General features: G+C 35.4%; 1 protein-coding gene across 1 annotated transcript; it reads right to left on the reverse strand.

Moving 5' to 3' along the window:
* Positions 1-1,375: 1,375 nt before the first annotated feature.
* On the reverse strand, positions 1,376-3,748 carry LOC133700043 (uncharacterized). The gene has a single exon (XM_062123612.1). The coding sequence runs from the start codon at positions 3,746-3,748 to the stop codon at positions 1,376-1,378; it is 2,373 nt and encodes a 790-aa protein (XP_061979596.1).
* Between the last annotated feature and the right edge of the window lie 10,804 nt (positions 3,749-14,552).

Here is a 14,552-nt window from a genome sequence, read left to right on the forward strand (position 1 = left end):
GTTTAAACTTCAATTATACAAATTGAGTTATAAAAAAGTTATAATATTTCCAAAATACAAGGGTATACTCTCTAGGACCTAAATTACAAAAAGTGAACCTAAGCTAGCATCTACTCCTGTCGTGCATGTGATGGTCCTGAAAACAAAATACATATTATTGAAATATGAATATCACAATAATAAAACAATACAAATATCCATAAATTTTTTAAAAAAGGCAAACATGCATTCATATTTTATTCACTTCTCCCTTTTGATTGTCATTGGAAATTCTTTCTCCTTCAACTACTAAAAACTAATTCCTCTTCCATTATCAACCTCTATTCAAGATCTCATAAGACCATCCATGATTATTTTCCTTTAACACATTACTGATACCAATTTCACTATTATCATCATCACCTCGTAGGAGTCGATGCAAGGTGATCCCCTTACCCGGGATCCTACCATACACTAAATGTATGCGAGTCAATACATAGCGATCCCCTTACCCGGGATCCTAACATACACTAAATGTATGCTCGCCAAACATGACGATCTGCTTACCCGAGATCTTAACATACACTAAATGTATGCTGGTTCATGCCCCAAATCACACTTCTCATATTTCCTTTGTCAACGATAATTTCATCACTTGGCAAATTACACAACAACCGTTCACCTTGAATACACGTACATTAAAAATAATATCCAAAATATTGACATCATTACGTAAACTTTCCTCCTTTCTCCTAATATCTAACATTCGGTAATTCACATCTCACATCACTAACATATTAAATCATAGAATTTAACTATAAAGTATAGGTGCGGATCACCTACCTACAATAGAAGCTCTACTCGTGCTCCTTTGCTGCTGTTGTTGCACCACGCCTGTGGTCCATCATGCAAATCACAAGTTTATCTCATAAATTTTCCTCACCCAATGATATGTTTTATAATAAACATATTAACAACCAATAAGTCTTATTGTCTCGTTTTTAAATTGTTTCAGTTTGACCTCTCCTCATAAATTTAACTATATCTGGAGCCAGGGGCGGAGGTAGGATTATTTAGTAGGGGGGGCCAAAATAATATACATAAATTGTAAAAATTAAAAAAACTGCATGATTTAGTTTTATTCAAATAAGTAATTACAAACATATGACGATCTTTGTATAAGATAAGAAGTTTAAAGCAATACCAAATTGAGTCAAAGCTATGAAGTTAATGTCATCTTCATAATGTATTCATCACTTTAATTTTGTTGATCTTCATACCTATCAAATATAAATATACAAAATATATAAGAAACATTAGTTAAAGCGATGCATTATTTATGTATGATAAAACTTTGAAATAAAGTAAAAAATAATAAAGAATGATTCTTACATATTTAATTTAATTGTGCTCGTCGTTCTTTCATGGAGTAGAAATCATCGATTATCATATTAATTGTGAATCTTTCAGCAATTTCTTTTTCTATATAGACAATCAAATAATTTGCAAGAAAATCATCCTCCATCCGATTGCGAAGTCTTGTTTTAACAATCTTCATCGCTGAAAAAGCTCGTTCAGTTGTTGCTGTCGAAACAGGAAGAGTCAAAATAAGCCGAATCAACCTGTCAATGAGCGGATAAATTGTTGCCTTTTCTGTTTCAACCAATCCTTGACATAAATCAGCAATCGATGACATATTCTTTAACTTTGGATGATTGGGCACATCAAGCTCATAATGCTGCAACTGAAATCTCAAATGAGTTTTTTCTTGGTCAGAAAAGTCTTCAGGATAGAACTTGTCAACAAGTAAGCATATATCTTCAACACTGAATAATTTATAGTTATTTTTAGGATCTAAAGCTGTGCTCAACTTAAGAAGCTCAATCGTCTGCTCATTGAATCTATTATTTAGCTCTTCCAACTGTTGATCAATGATAGCTGTAAATATATCAACTCGGTAGTGATGCTCAACTGTTATTGATTTTGTTTTACGGCGAGATCGTCCCACACTAGAAAAACAAGCATCCATATCAGGAACTTCAATGTCTTGATGCTTACAAAATGATGTTACTTCTTCTAAAAGAGTTTCCCAGCCATCATCTCTTAACTTCTGAATTAAAGTCTTTGTGGTAGTCACCAAATGCAGAGCATTTAAAATGTCTTGAGATTTCTGTTGCAAAGCTTGGCAAAGCACATCAGTAATTCCCATAACATTCTTCATTATATGCAAGATGAATGCAAAATCAAATGACATTAGCAACTTAAATGAAAAAGCCGCATCACCACGTTGAGCATAAGTAGATCCATCTAAAGCGATGTTTTCAAGAACCAAACAAGTTGCCCCATACATTTTTATCAAACTGCAAATGGATTTGAAGTGCGAACTCCATCTGCTATCTCCAGGTCGTTGCAAACCACCTACTTGATTAACTCCTTTACCCGTTTCAATCTCACCAATATCAACTAAATGTTCAATTGTAGTTGCTTGAAAAGCCCGTAATTCATCATTACGCTTGCAAGAAGCACTAACAATGTTAATAATAAAAATCAAGTTCTGAAAAAAAGTGTGAACATCAGATATTTCTCTAGCTGCAGCAATAAGAGCCAATTGTAATTGATGAGCTAAGCAATGTACATAATATGCATAAGGGCAATCATTAATGAATAAAGCTTGCAATCCATTCCACTCTCCACGCATATTACTAGCACCATCATACCCTTGGCCCCTAATATTTTGAACATCAAGATTGTGATGAGATAAAACAAAGGAAATCTCTTTCTTAAGAGTTGAAGCAGTTGTGTCTTTGACATGAACTATATCCAAAAATCGTTCTCGTATAAATCCGCTTCTATCAACAAACCTAATAACAAGGGCCATTTGCTCTCTTCTGGATTCATCTCGAGCTTCATCAACAATTAAGCAAAATCTTGCATCACCAATCTCATGACGAATTGAAGACTGAACATTTCTAGCAAAGACATGCAAAATTTCCTTTTGAATTTGATGCGAGGTGTATTTAGCATTTTGTGGAGCATTATCCAAAACAAGAGCACCTACTTGTTCATTATATGATGCTAAAAGTTCCAACATTTCAAGAAAATTACCTCGATTTTTTGATTCTGGACGTTCATCATGTCCTCTAAAAGCACATGCTTGAAATGTGAGCCAACGAACAATATCTATTGAAGCTTTAATACGCAATCGATTATTTAGAATTTCTTGAGTAGTTTGCCTCTTAACTACCTTCTCAATATGACATGACTGATTTTTCAAATTTTCCAAGCACCTGGTAGCAAATCTATGAGCTGAATTTGGACCTTTTCCCATATGAGTTAAAAAAGCACATCGTTCCCCATCATTAACTTTCTTCCAACAATTGAATCCTTTAACAGTAAAGGTGTCTGATCCTGGCTTTCCAGATGACTTACTTGAAAATAGATAGCAAGGGAAACAAAATGCAGTATTTTTCTCTGAATATTCAAGCCATGGATAACTTTTGAACCAATGAGACTGAAATCGACGAGGATGTTTTTTACCAGTCAGCAGATATTCAGACATCAAAGGTTGATATGGCCCCAAATTAATGTATGCCCTTCTAATTTCATCTTGTTGATTAACTGGGTATTCCCAAATTTGAGGACGATTGCTTGGATCTCTAATCAGATGAGCAATGTCGATTCTAGTAGGAGGCTGCTCATTAATCAATGCAGGTTCTTCATAAATTGAAGCACATTGGGGTTGTTCAACCATAACTTCAACATTACACATTGGAGTTGATTCACTAGGCTGTGAGTTATCAATATTTTTCCTCTTTTTCTCAAAAAAGGAATCAATTCTTCTTATTTTGTTCATGGTTCAACCTAAAATCAAAACATCATAAATTTTTATTGTTTTCTATTTAAAAAATAAATACAAATAACGATGTGTTGAAGCAATAATCAGAACCAAAAATAAATTTTTACATGTAAACCACGCTGACATATGAAAGCAAAATTAACATATTAAAAAAAGAAATTGATATATAAAAGCATATCTAACATAAAAAATGAGATTACTGGTTCCTAAAAAAGAAAACTTACACTGAATCAAAGTTGGGTATACACTCTTCAAAGAACTCAATTTGGCTAGAAAGACCGTGTCTAATTGTATATTGGACCTGGTGATAGTAAGGTACATGTGAGAAAAAATTGTTAATTTTGGTGGCTTTGCTAAAAACAAAACATAAAAAAATCCAAGCATAATCGAAACAAACAAACCCATAAAATATATCCAATTAATTAGAAAAAACAACATTCACTATAACAAGAAATAAAAAATAATAAAACTAGTAGATTTGAAAAAAAAATAGCAGAATTATATATATGTATTCATTAAATTCTTAACAAACATTAAAAAAAAAAATTACTAATTACCTGTTTCGATGAATTAATTAGCTGCAGCTTTGCTTTAACTTTTATGCTTTGTATTGTTATATTTTTTTCGGCTAGGTTTGCACTTTGCAGAGAAGAATGTGAGAGAGACAGTAAAGGAAAGGAATTAAAAATTGGAAAGCTTTTGTTTTCTACTTGCATAGGGATACACGGATATTTAGCCTATTAAAGTTAAACATAACTAATAAAATAATAATTTAATATTAAAAGTTTATTATTTATTATATTTAAAAAAAAAAAGTTTTGCAGGGGCCCGGGCCCCTGCTGGCCTCCCCTTGGTTCCGCCCCTGTCTGGAGCTATAAAACTTTGATTCAAGCAAGATTAGTCTCGTTGGAAAGCTAAGACATGACGCTACAACTTCTCTGAAGAAAGGAGAACCCAATTCTACTAATAAGATAGTCAAAATTGCTCATTAACAAACATTTGAAATGTTACTATCTAACTGTTACTGTCTGACCTCTCCTCATATTTTTAACAATATCTGGAGTTATAGAATTGCGATTCAAGCGAGATTAGTCTAATTGGAAAGTTAAGACATGAGGGCACAAGTTCTCTGAAGAAAGGAGAACCCATTTCTACCTTTAAGACAGTCAAAATTGCTCATTAACAACCATTTGGATTGTTATTGTCCAACTATTACTGTCTCATTTTTGAACTGTTATTGTCTGACCTTTCCTCAGATTTTTAACTATATCTGAAGTTATAGAACTCTGATTCGAGCGAGATTAGTCTCGTTGGAAAGCTAAAAGATAAGGCTACAAGTTCTCTACAGAAAAAAGAACCCAGTTCTGCCTCTAAACAGTAATAAATTCTCATCAACAAACCTTTGAACTGTTACTGTCCAGCTATCACTGTCTCGTTTTTTAACTGTTACTCTCAAACCTCTCCTCAGATTTTGCTATCACTGTCTCGTTTTTTAACTGTTACTCTCAAACATCTCCCCAGATTTTTAACTATATCTGGAGTTTTAGAACTCCGACTCAAGCGAGATTAGTCTCGTTGGAAAGCTAAGACATGAGGCTATAAGTTCTTTAAAGAAAGGAGAACCTAATTCTGCCCCTAAGATAGTCACAATTGCTCATGAACAACCATTTGGACTGTTACTGTCCAATCGTTCCTGTGTTGTTTTTGAATTGTTACTGTTTGACCTCTCATCAGATTTTTAACTATATCTTGAGTTCTAGAACTCCGACTCAAGCGAGATTAGTTTTGTTGCAAAACTAAGACATGAGGCTACAAGTTCTCTAAAGAAAGGAGAACCCAGTTCTGCCCCTGAGACAATCACAATTGCTCATGAACAACCATTTGGACTGTTACTGTAAAACTGTTACTGTCTCGCTTTTGAACTGTTAGTGGCTGACCTCTCCTCAGATTTTTAACTATATTTGGAGTTATAGAACTCCGATTCAAGCGAGATTAGTATAGTTGGAAAGATAAGAGAGAGTCTACAAGTTCTCTGTAGAAAGGAGGACCCCGTTCTGCCCCTCAGACAGTCATAATTGCTTATGAACAACCATTTGGACTGTTATTGTCCAACTGTTACTATCTCATTTTTTAACTGTTACTGTCTGACCTCTTCTTATATTTTTAACTATATCTAGAGTTATAGAACTCTGATTCGAGCGAGATTAGTCTAGTTGGAAAGCTAAGAGATAAGGCTACAAGTTCTCTACTGAAATAAGAGCCCAGTTATGCCTTTAAGATAGTAATAATTTCTCATCAACAAACATTTGGACTGTTACTATCCAACTATTATTGTCTCGTTTTTAAACTGTTACTCTCTAACCTCTCTTTAGATTTTTAACTATATCTAGAGTTATAGAACTTCGATTCAAGCGAGATTAGTATCGTTGGAAAGATAAGAGATGAGTCTACAAGTTCTCTGTAGAAAGGAGGACCCAGTTCTGCCTCTCAGACAGTCATAATTGCTCATGAACAACCATTTAGACTGTTATTGTCCAACTGTTACTGTCTTGCTTTTTAACTGTTACTGTCTGACCTCTCCTCATATTTTTGACTATATTTGGAGTTATAGAACTTCGATTCGAGCAAGATTAGTCTCGTTGGAAAGCTAAGAGATAAGGCTACAAGTTCTCTGCTGAAAAAAGAGCCCAGTTCTGCCTCTAAGACAGTAATAATTTCTCATCAACAAACATTTGGACAGTTACTGTCCAAGAGTTACTGTCTCGTTTTTGAACTGTTACTCTCTGACCTCTCCTCATATTTTTAATCTAGAGTTATAGAACTCCGATTCAAGCGAGATTCATCAAGTTCTCTGAAGAAAGGAGAACGGATTTTGCCCCTAAAATAGTCAAAATTGCTCATCAACAAGCATTTGGACTGTTACTGTCGAACTGTTACTGTCTCACATTTCCTCAGATTTTGAACTATATCTGGAATTATAGAACTCTGATTCAAGCGAGATTAATCTCGTTCGAAAGCTTAGACATGAGTCTACATGCTCTTTAAAGAAAGGAGAACCTAGTTCTGCCCCTCAGACAGTCATAATTACTCATGAACAAACATTTGGACGGTTACTATTCAATTGTTACTGTCTCATTTTTTAACTCTTACAGTTAGACCTCTCCTCATATTTTTTTAACTATATCTAAAGTTATAGAACTTCGATTTGAGCACTATGAGGCTACACGTTCTCTGAAGAAAGAAGAACCTAGTTCTGCCTCTAAGACAGTTAAAATTGATTATCAACAAACATTTCGACTGTTACTGTCCAACAGTTATTGTCTTGTTTTTGAACTGTAACGGTTTGACCTCTCCTAAGATTTTTAACTATATTTGCAGTTATAGAACTATAATTCAAGCGAGATTAGTCTCGTTGGAAAGATAAGAGATGAGGCTACAAGTTCTCTAAAGAAAGAAGAATGCAGTTCTGCATTTAAGACAGTCAAAATTGCTCATCAACAACCATTTGGACTTTTACTATCCAAACGTTACTGTCTCCTTTTTGAATTGTTACTCTCTAACCTCTCTTCAGATTTTTAACTATATCTAGAGTTATAGAACTCCGATTCAAGCGAGATTAGTATCGTTGGAAAGATAAGAGATGAATCTACAAGTTCTCTGTAGAAAGGAGGACCCAGTTCTGCCTCTAAGAGAGTTAAAATTGCTCATCAACAAACATTTGGATTGTTACTGTCCACCTATTACTGTCTCGTTTTTGAACTGTTACTGTCTGACCTCTCCTTAGATTTTTAACTATATCTAGAGTTATAGAACTCCAATTCAAGCGGGATTAGTCTCGTTAGCAAAGACATGAGTCTACATGTTATCTGAAGAAAGGAGAACCTAGTTCTGCCTCTAAGAGAGTCAAAATTGCTCATCAACAAACATTTGGACTATTACTGTCCAACTGTTACTGTCTGACCTCTCGTTAGATTTTTAACTATATATGGAGTTATAGAACTCCGATTCAAGCGAGATTAGTCTCGTTAGATAGCTAAGTCATGACTCTACATGTTCTCTGAAGAAAGGAGAACCCAGTTTTGCCCCTATGACAGTCAAAATAGTTCATCAATAACCATTTGGACTGCTACTTTCCAACCATTACTGTCTCGTTTTTGAACTGTTACTGTCTGACGTCGCGTCAGATTTTTTACTATATTTGGAGTTATAGAACTCCGGTTCAAGGAGATTAGTATCGTTAGATAGCTAAGTCATGAGTTTACATGTTCTTTAAAGAAAGGAGAACCTAGTTCTGCCCCTATGACAATCAAAATAGCTCATCAACAACCATTTGGACTGTTACTGTCCAACCGTTACTGTCTCGTTTTTGAACTGTTACTGTCTAACCTCTCCTCAGATTTTTAACTATATTTGGAGTTATAGAACTCTGATGCAAGAAGATTAGTCTCGTTAGATAGCTAAGTCATGAGTCTACATGTTCTCTGAAGAAAGGAGAACCTAGTTCTGCCCCTATGACAATCATAATTGCTCATGAACAAACATTTGAACTGTTACTGTCCAACTGTTACTGTTTGACCTCTTCTCATATTTTTAACTATATCTGGAGTTATAAAACTCCGATTTGAGCGTCATGAGGCTACATGTTCTCTGATGAAAGGAGAACCCAGTTCTGCCTCTAAGACAGTCAAAATAGATCATCAACAAACATTTGAACTCTTATTGTCCAACTGTTACTGTCTCGTTTTTTAACTGTTACTGTCTAACCTCTCCTTACATTCTTAACAATATCTGGAGTTATAGAACTCCAATTCAAGCGAGATTAGTCTTATTGATAAGCTAACACATGAGTCTACAAGTTCTCTAAAAAAGAAGAACCTAGTTCTGCCCCTCAGACAGTCATAATTACTCATGAACAACCTTTTGGATTATTACTGTCCAACCACTACTGTCTCATTTTTGAACTGTTACTGTGTAATCTCTCCATATATTTTTTAACTATATCTGGAGTCATAGAACTCCAATTCAAACGAGATTAGTCTCGTTGGAAAGCTAAGACATGAGGTTACAAGTTCTCTCAAGAAAGGAAAACCCAGTTCTGCCCTTCAGACAGTCATAATTGCTTATGAACAAACATTTGAATTGTTACAGTTCAACTTTTACTGTCTCATTTTTGAACTGTTACTGTCTGACCTCTCCTTATATTTTTAATTATATCTAGAGTTATAAAACTCCGATTTGAGTGACATGAGGCTACAAGTTCTTTAAAGGAAGGAGAACCTAGTTCTGCCCCTAAGATAGTCAAAATAGCTCATCAACAACCATTTGGACTGTTACTGGCCAATCGTTACTGTGTCGTTTTTGAACTGTTACTGTCTGACCTCTCCTCAGATGTTAAACTATATCTTGAGTTATAGAACTCCGATTTAAGCAAAATTAGTCTCGTTGGAAAGCTAAGACATGAGTCTAAAAGTTCTATGAAGAAAGAAGAATGCATTTCTGTATTTAAGATAGTTAGATTTACTCATCAACAACCATTTGGACTCTTGTTGTCCAACCGTTACTGTCTGGTTTTTGACCTGTTACTGTCTGACCTCTTCTCAGATTTTAAACTGTATCTGGAGATATAGAACTCTGTTTCAAGTGAGATTAGTCTCGTCAGAAAGCTAAGACATCAGTCTACATGTTCATTGAAGAATGGAGAACCCATTTCTGCCCCTATGATAGTCAAAATAGCCCATCAACAACCATTTGGACTATAACTATCTCGTTTTTGAACTGTTACTGTCTGACTTCTCCTCAGATTTTTAACTGTATCTGGAGTTATTGAACTACGTTTCAAACGAGATTAGTCTCGTTAGAAAGCTAAAACATAAGTCTACATGTTCTCTCAAGAAAGAAGAACCCAATTCTGCCCCTATGAAAGTCAAAATAGCTCGTCAACAACCATTTGGACTAGTACTGTCCAACCGTTTTTGTCTCGTTTTTGAACTGTTTCTGTCTGACCTCTCCTCAGATTTTAAACTATGTATTGAGTTATAGAACTCCGATTCATGCGAGATTAGTCTTGTTGGAAAGCTAAGACATGAGTCTACAAGTTCTCTGAAGAAAGGAGAACCCAGTTCTGCCCCTCAGACAGTCATAATTGCTCATGAACAAACATTTGAACTCTTACTGTCCAACTGTTACTGTTTGACCTCTCCTCATATTTTTCACTATATCTGGAGTTATAGAAATCCGATTTGAGCGTCATGAGGCTAAATGTTCTTTGATGAAAGGAGAACCCACTTCTGCCTCTAAGACAGTCAAAATAGATTATCAACAAACATTTGAAATCTTATTGTTCAACTGTTACTGTCTCGTTTTTGAACTGGTACTGTCTGACCTCTCAGATTTTTAAGTGTATCTGGAGTTATTGAAATCCATTTCAAGCGAGATTCATCTCGTCAGAAAGCTAAAACATGAGTCTATATGTTCTCTCAAGAAAGAAGAACCCAGTTCTGCCCCTATGAAAGTCAAAATAGCTCGTCAACAACCATTTAGACTGCTACTGTCGAACCGCTGTCTCGTTTTTGAACTGTTACTGTCTGACCTCTCCTCAGATTTTTAACTATGTTTCGAGTTATAGAACTCCAATTCAAGCGAGATTAGTCTTGTTGGAAAGTTAAGACATGAGTCTACAAGTTCTCTGAAGAAAGGAGAACCCAGTTCTGCCCCTGAGACAGTCATAATTGCTCATGAACAAACATTTGAACTGTTACTGTCCAACTGTTACTGTTTGACCTCTCCTCATATTTTTAACTATATCTGGAGTTATAGAACTCCGATTTGAGCGTCATGAGGCTACATGTTCTCTGATGAAAGGAGAACCCAGTTCTGCCTCTAAGACAGTCAAAATAGATTATCAACAAACATTTGAACTCTTATTGTTCAACTGTTACTGTCTCGTTTTTGAACTGTTACTGTCTGACCTCTCCTCAGATTTTTACAATATCTGGAGTTATAGAACTCCGATTCAAGCGAGATTAGTCTTGTTGGAAAGCTAAGACATATGAGTCTACAAGTTCTCTAAAGAAAGGAGAACCTAGTTCTGCCCCTCAGACAGTCATAATTACTCATGAACAACCTTTTGGACTATTATTGTCCAATCATTACTGTATCGTTTTTGAACTGTTACTGTGTAACCTCTCCATATATTTTTTTACTATATTTGGAGTCATAAAACTCCAATTCAAACGAGATTAGTCTCGTTGGAAAGCTAAAACATGAGGTTACAAGTTCTCTCAAGAAAGGAAAACCCAGTTCTGCCCCTCAGACAGTCATAATTGCTCATGAACAAACATTTGAATTGTTACAGTTCAAGTTTTACTGTCTCATTTTTGAATTGTTACTATCTGACCTCTCCTCAGATTTTTAACTGTATCTGCAGTTATTGAACTCCGTTTCAAGCGAGATTAGTCTCGTTAGAAAGCTAAAAGATGAGTCTACATGTTCTCTCAAGAAAGAAGAACCTAGTTCTGCCCCTATGAAAGTCAAAATAGCTCGTCAACAACCATTTGGACTGTTACTGTCTAACCGCTGTCTCGTTTTTGAACTGTTACTATCTAACCTCTCCTCAGATTTTTAACTATGTTTTGAGTTATAGAACTCCGATTCAAGCGAGATTAGTCTTGTTGGAAAGCTAAGACATGAGTTTACAAGTTCTTTGAAGAAAGGAGAACCCAGTTCTGCCCCTCAGAGTGTCATAATTGCTCATGAACAAATATTTGAACTGTTACTGTCCAACTGTTACTGTTTGACCTCTTCTCATATTTTTAACTATATCTGGAGTTATAGAACTCCGATTTGAGCGTCATGAGGCTACATGTTCTGTGATGAAAGGAGAACCCACTTCTGCCTCTAAGACAGTCAAAATAGATTATCAACAAACATTTGAAATCTTATTGTTCAACTGTTACTGTCTCGTTTTTGAACTGGTACTGTCTGACCTCTCCTTAGATTTTTAACTGTATCTGGAGTTATAGAACTCCGATTCAAGTGAGATTAGTCTTGTTGCAAAGCTAAGACATGAGTCTACAAGTTCTCTAAAGAAAGGAGAACCCAGTTCTGCCCCTCAGACAGTTATAATTGCTCATCAACAAACATTTAAACTGTTATTGTTTGACCTCTTCTCATATTTTTAATTATATCTGGAGTTATAGAACTCCGATTTGAGCATCATGAGGCTAAATGTTCTTTGATGAAAGGAGAACCCACTTCTGCCTCTCAGACAGTCAAAATAGATTATCAACAAACATTTGAAATCTTATTGTTCAACTGTTACTGTCTCGTTTTTGAACTGGTACTGTCTGACCTCTCCTTAGATTTTTAAGTGTATCTGCAGTTATTGAACTCCGTTTCAAGCGACATTCGTCTCGTCAGAAAGCTAAAACATGAGTCTATATGTTCACTCAAGAAAGAAGAACCCAGTTCTACCCATATGAAAGTCAAAATAGCTCGTCAACAACCATTTGGACTGTTACTGTCTAACCGCTGTCTCGTTTTTGAACTGTTACTATCTGACCTCTCCTCAGATTTTTAACTATGTTTCGAGTTATAGAACTTCGATTCAAGCGAGATTAGTCTTGTTGGAAAGCTAAGACATGTGTCTCCAAGTTCTCTGAAGAAACGAGAACCTAGTTTTGCCCCTCAGACAGTTATCATTGCTCAACAACAAATATTTGAACTATTATTTTTTGACCTCTTCTCATATTTTTAACTATATCTGGAGTTATAGAACTCCGATTTGAGCATCATGAGGCTAAATGTTCTTTGATGAAAGGAGAACTCACTTCTGCCTCTAATAGAGTCAAAATAGATTATCAACAAACATTTGAAATCTTATTGTTCAACTGTTACTGTCTCGTTTTTGAACTGGTACTGTCTGACCTCTCCTTAGATTTTTAACTGTATCTGGAGTTATAGAACTCCGATTCAAGTGAGATTAGTCTTGTTGCAAAGCTAAGACATGAGTCTACAAGTTCTCTAAAGAAAGGAGAACCCAGTTCTGCCCCTCAGACAGTTATAATTGCTCATCAACAAACATTTGAACTGTTATTGTTTGACCTCTTCTCATATTTTAACTATATCTGGAGTTATAGAACTCCGATTTGAGCATCATGAGGCTAAATGTTCTTTGATGAAAGGAGAACCCACTTCTGTCTCTAAGACAGTCAAAATAGATTATCAACAAACATTTGAAATCTTATTGTTCAACTGTTACTGTCTCGTTTTTGAACTGGTACTGTCTGACCTCTTCTTAGATTTTTAACTGTATCTGGAGTTATAGAACTCCGATTCAAGTGAGATTAGTCTTGTTGCAAAGCTAAGACATGAGTCTACAAGTTCTCTAAAGAAAGGAGAACCCAGTTCTGCCCCTCAGACAGTTATAATTGCTCATCAACAAACATTTGAACTGTTATTGTATGACCTCTTCTCATATTTTTAACTATATCTGGAGTTATAGAACTCCGATTTGAGCGTCATGAGGCTAAATGTTCTTTGATGAAAGGAGAACCCACTTCTGCCTCTAAGACAGTCAAAATAGATTATCAACAAACATTTGAAATCTTATTGTTCAACTGTTACTGTCTCGTTTTTGAACTGGTACTGTCTGACCTCTCCTCAGATTTTTAAGTGTATCTTGAGTTATTGAAATCCGTTTCAAGCGAGATTCGTCTCGTCAGAAAGCTAAAACATGAGTCTATATGTTCTCTCAAGAAAGAAGAACCCAGTTCTGCCCCTATGAAAGTCAAAATAGCTCGTCAACAACCATTTAGACTGCTACTGTCGAACCGCTGTCTCGTTTTTGAACTGTTACTGTCTGACCTCTCCTCAGATTTTTAACTATGTTTCGAGTTATAGAACTCCAATTCAAGCGAGATTAGTCTTGTTGGAAAGTTAAGACATGAGTCTACAAGTTCTCTGAAGAAAGGAGAACCCAGTTCTGCCCCTGAGACAGTCATAATTGCTCATCAACAAACATTTGAACTGTTATTGTCCAACAGTTACTGTCTCGTTTTTGAACTGTTACTGTCTGACCACTCCTCAGATTTTTAACTATGTTTCGAATTATAGAACTCATGAGTCTACAAGTACTGTATAGAAAGAAAAATGTAGTTGTGTATCTAAGACAGTCAAAACTGCTCATCAACAACCATTTGGACTGTTACTGTCCAACCCTTAATGTCTCGTTTTTGAATTGTTACTGTCTGACTTTTCCTCAGAATTTTAACTATATCTGAAGTTATAGAACTCCGATTCAAGCGAGATTAGTGATCTAAGACATGAGTGTACAAGTACTCTGAAGAAAGAAGAACGCAGTTCTACATCTAAGACAGTCAAAATTGCTCATCAACAAACATTTGAAATGTTATTGTCCAACCATTACTGTCTCATTTTTAAACTGTTACTATCTGACCCCTCCTAAGATTTTTAACTATATCTAGAGTTATAGAACTCCAATTCGAGCGAGATTAGTCTCGCTTGAAAGCTAAGACATGACGCTACAAGTTCTCTGAAGAAAGAAGAATGCAGTGCTGCATTTAAGAGAGTCAAAATTGCTCACTAACAACCATTTGGACTGTTAGTGTCCAACCGTTATTGTCTCGTTTTTGAACTGTTACTATCTGATCTTTCCTCATATTTTTAACTATATCTGGAGTTATAGAACTCCAATTCA

Source organism: Populus nigra, chromosome 7 (assembly GCF_951802175.1).
Source record: "Populus nigra chromosome 7, ddPopNigr1.1, whole genome shotgun sequence".
Classification (NCBI taxonomy): Eukaryota; Viridiplantae; Streptophyta; class Magnoliopsida; order Malpighiales; family Salicaceae; genus Populus; species Populus nigra.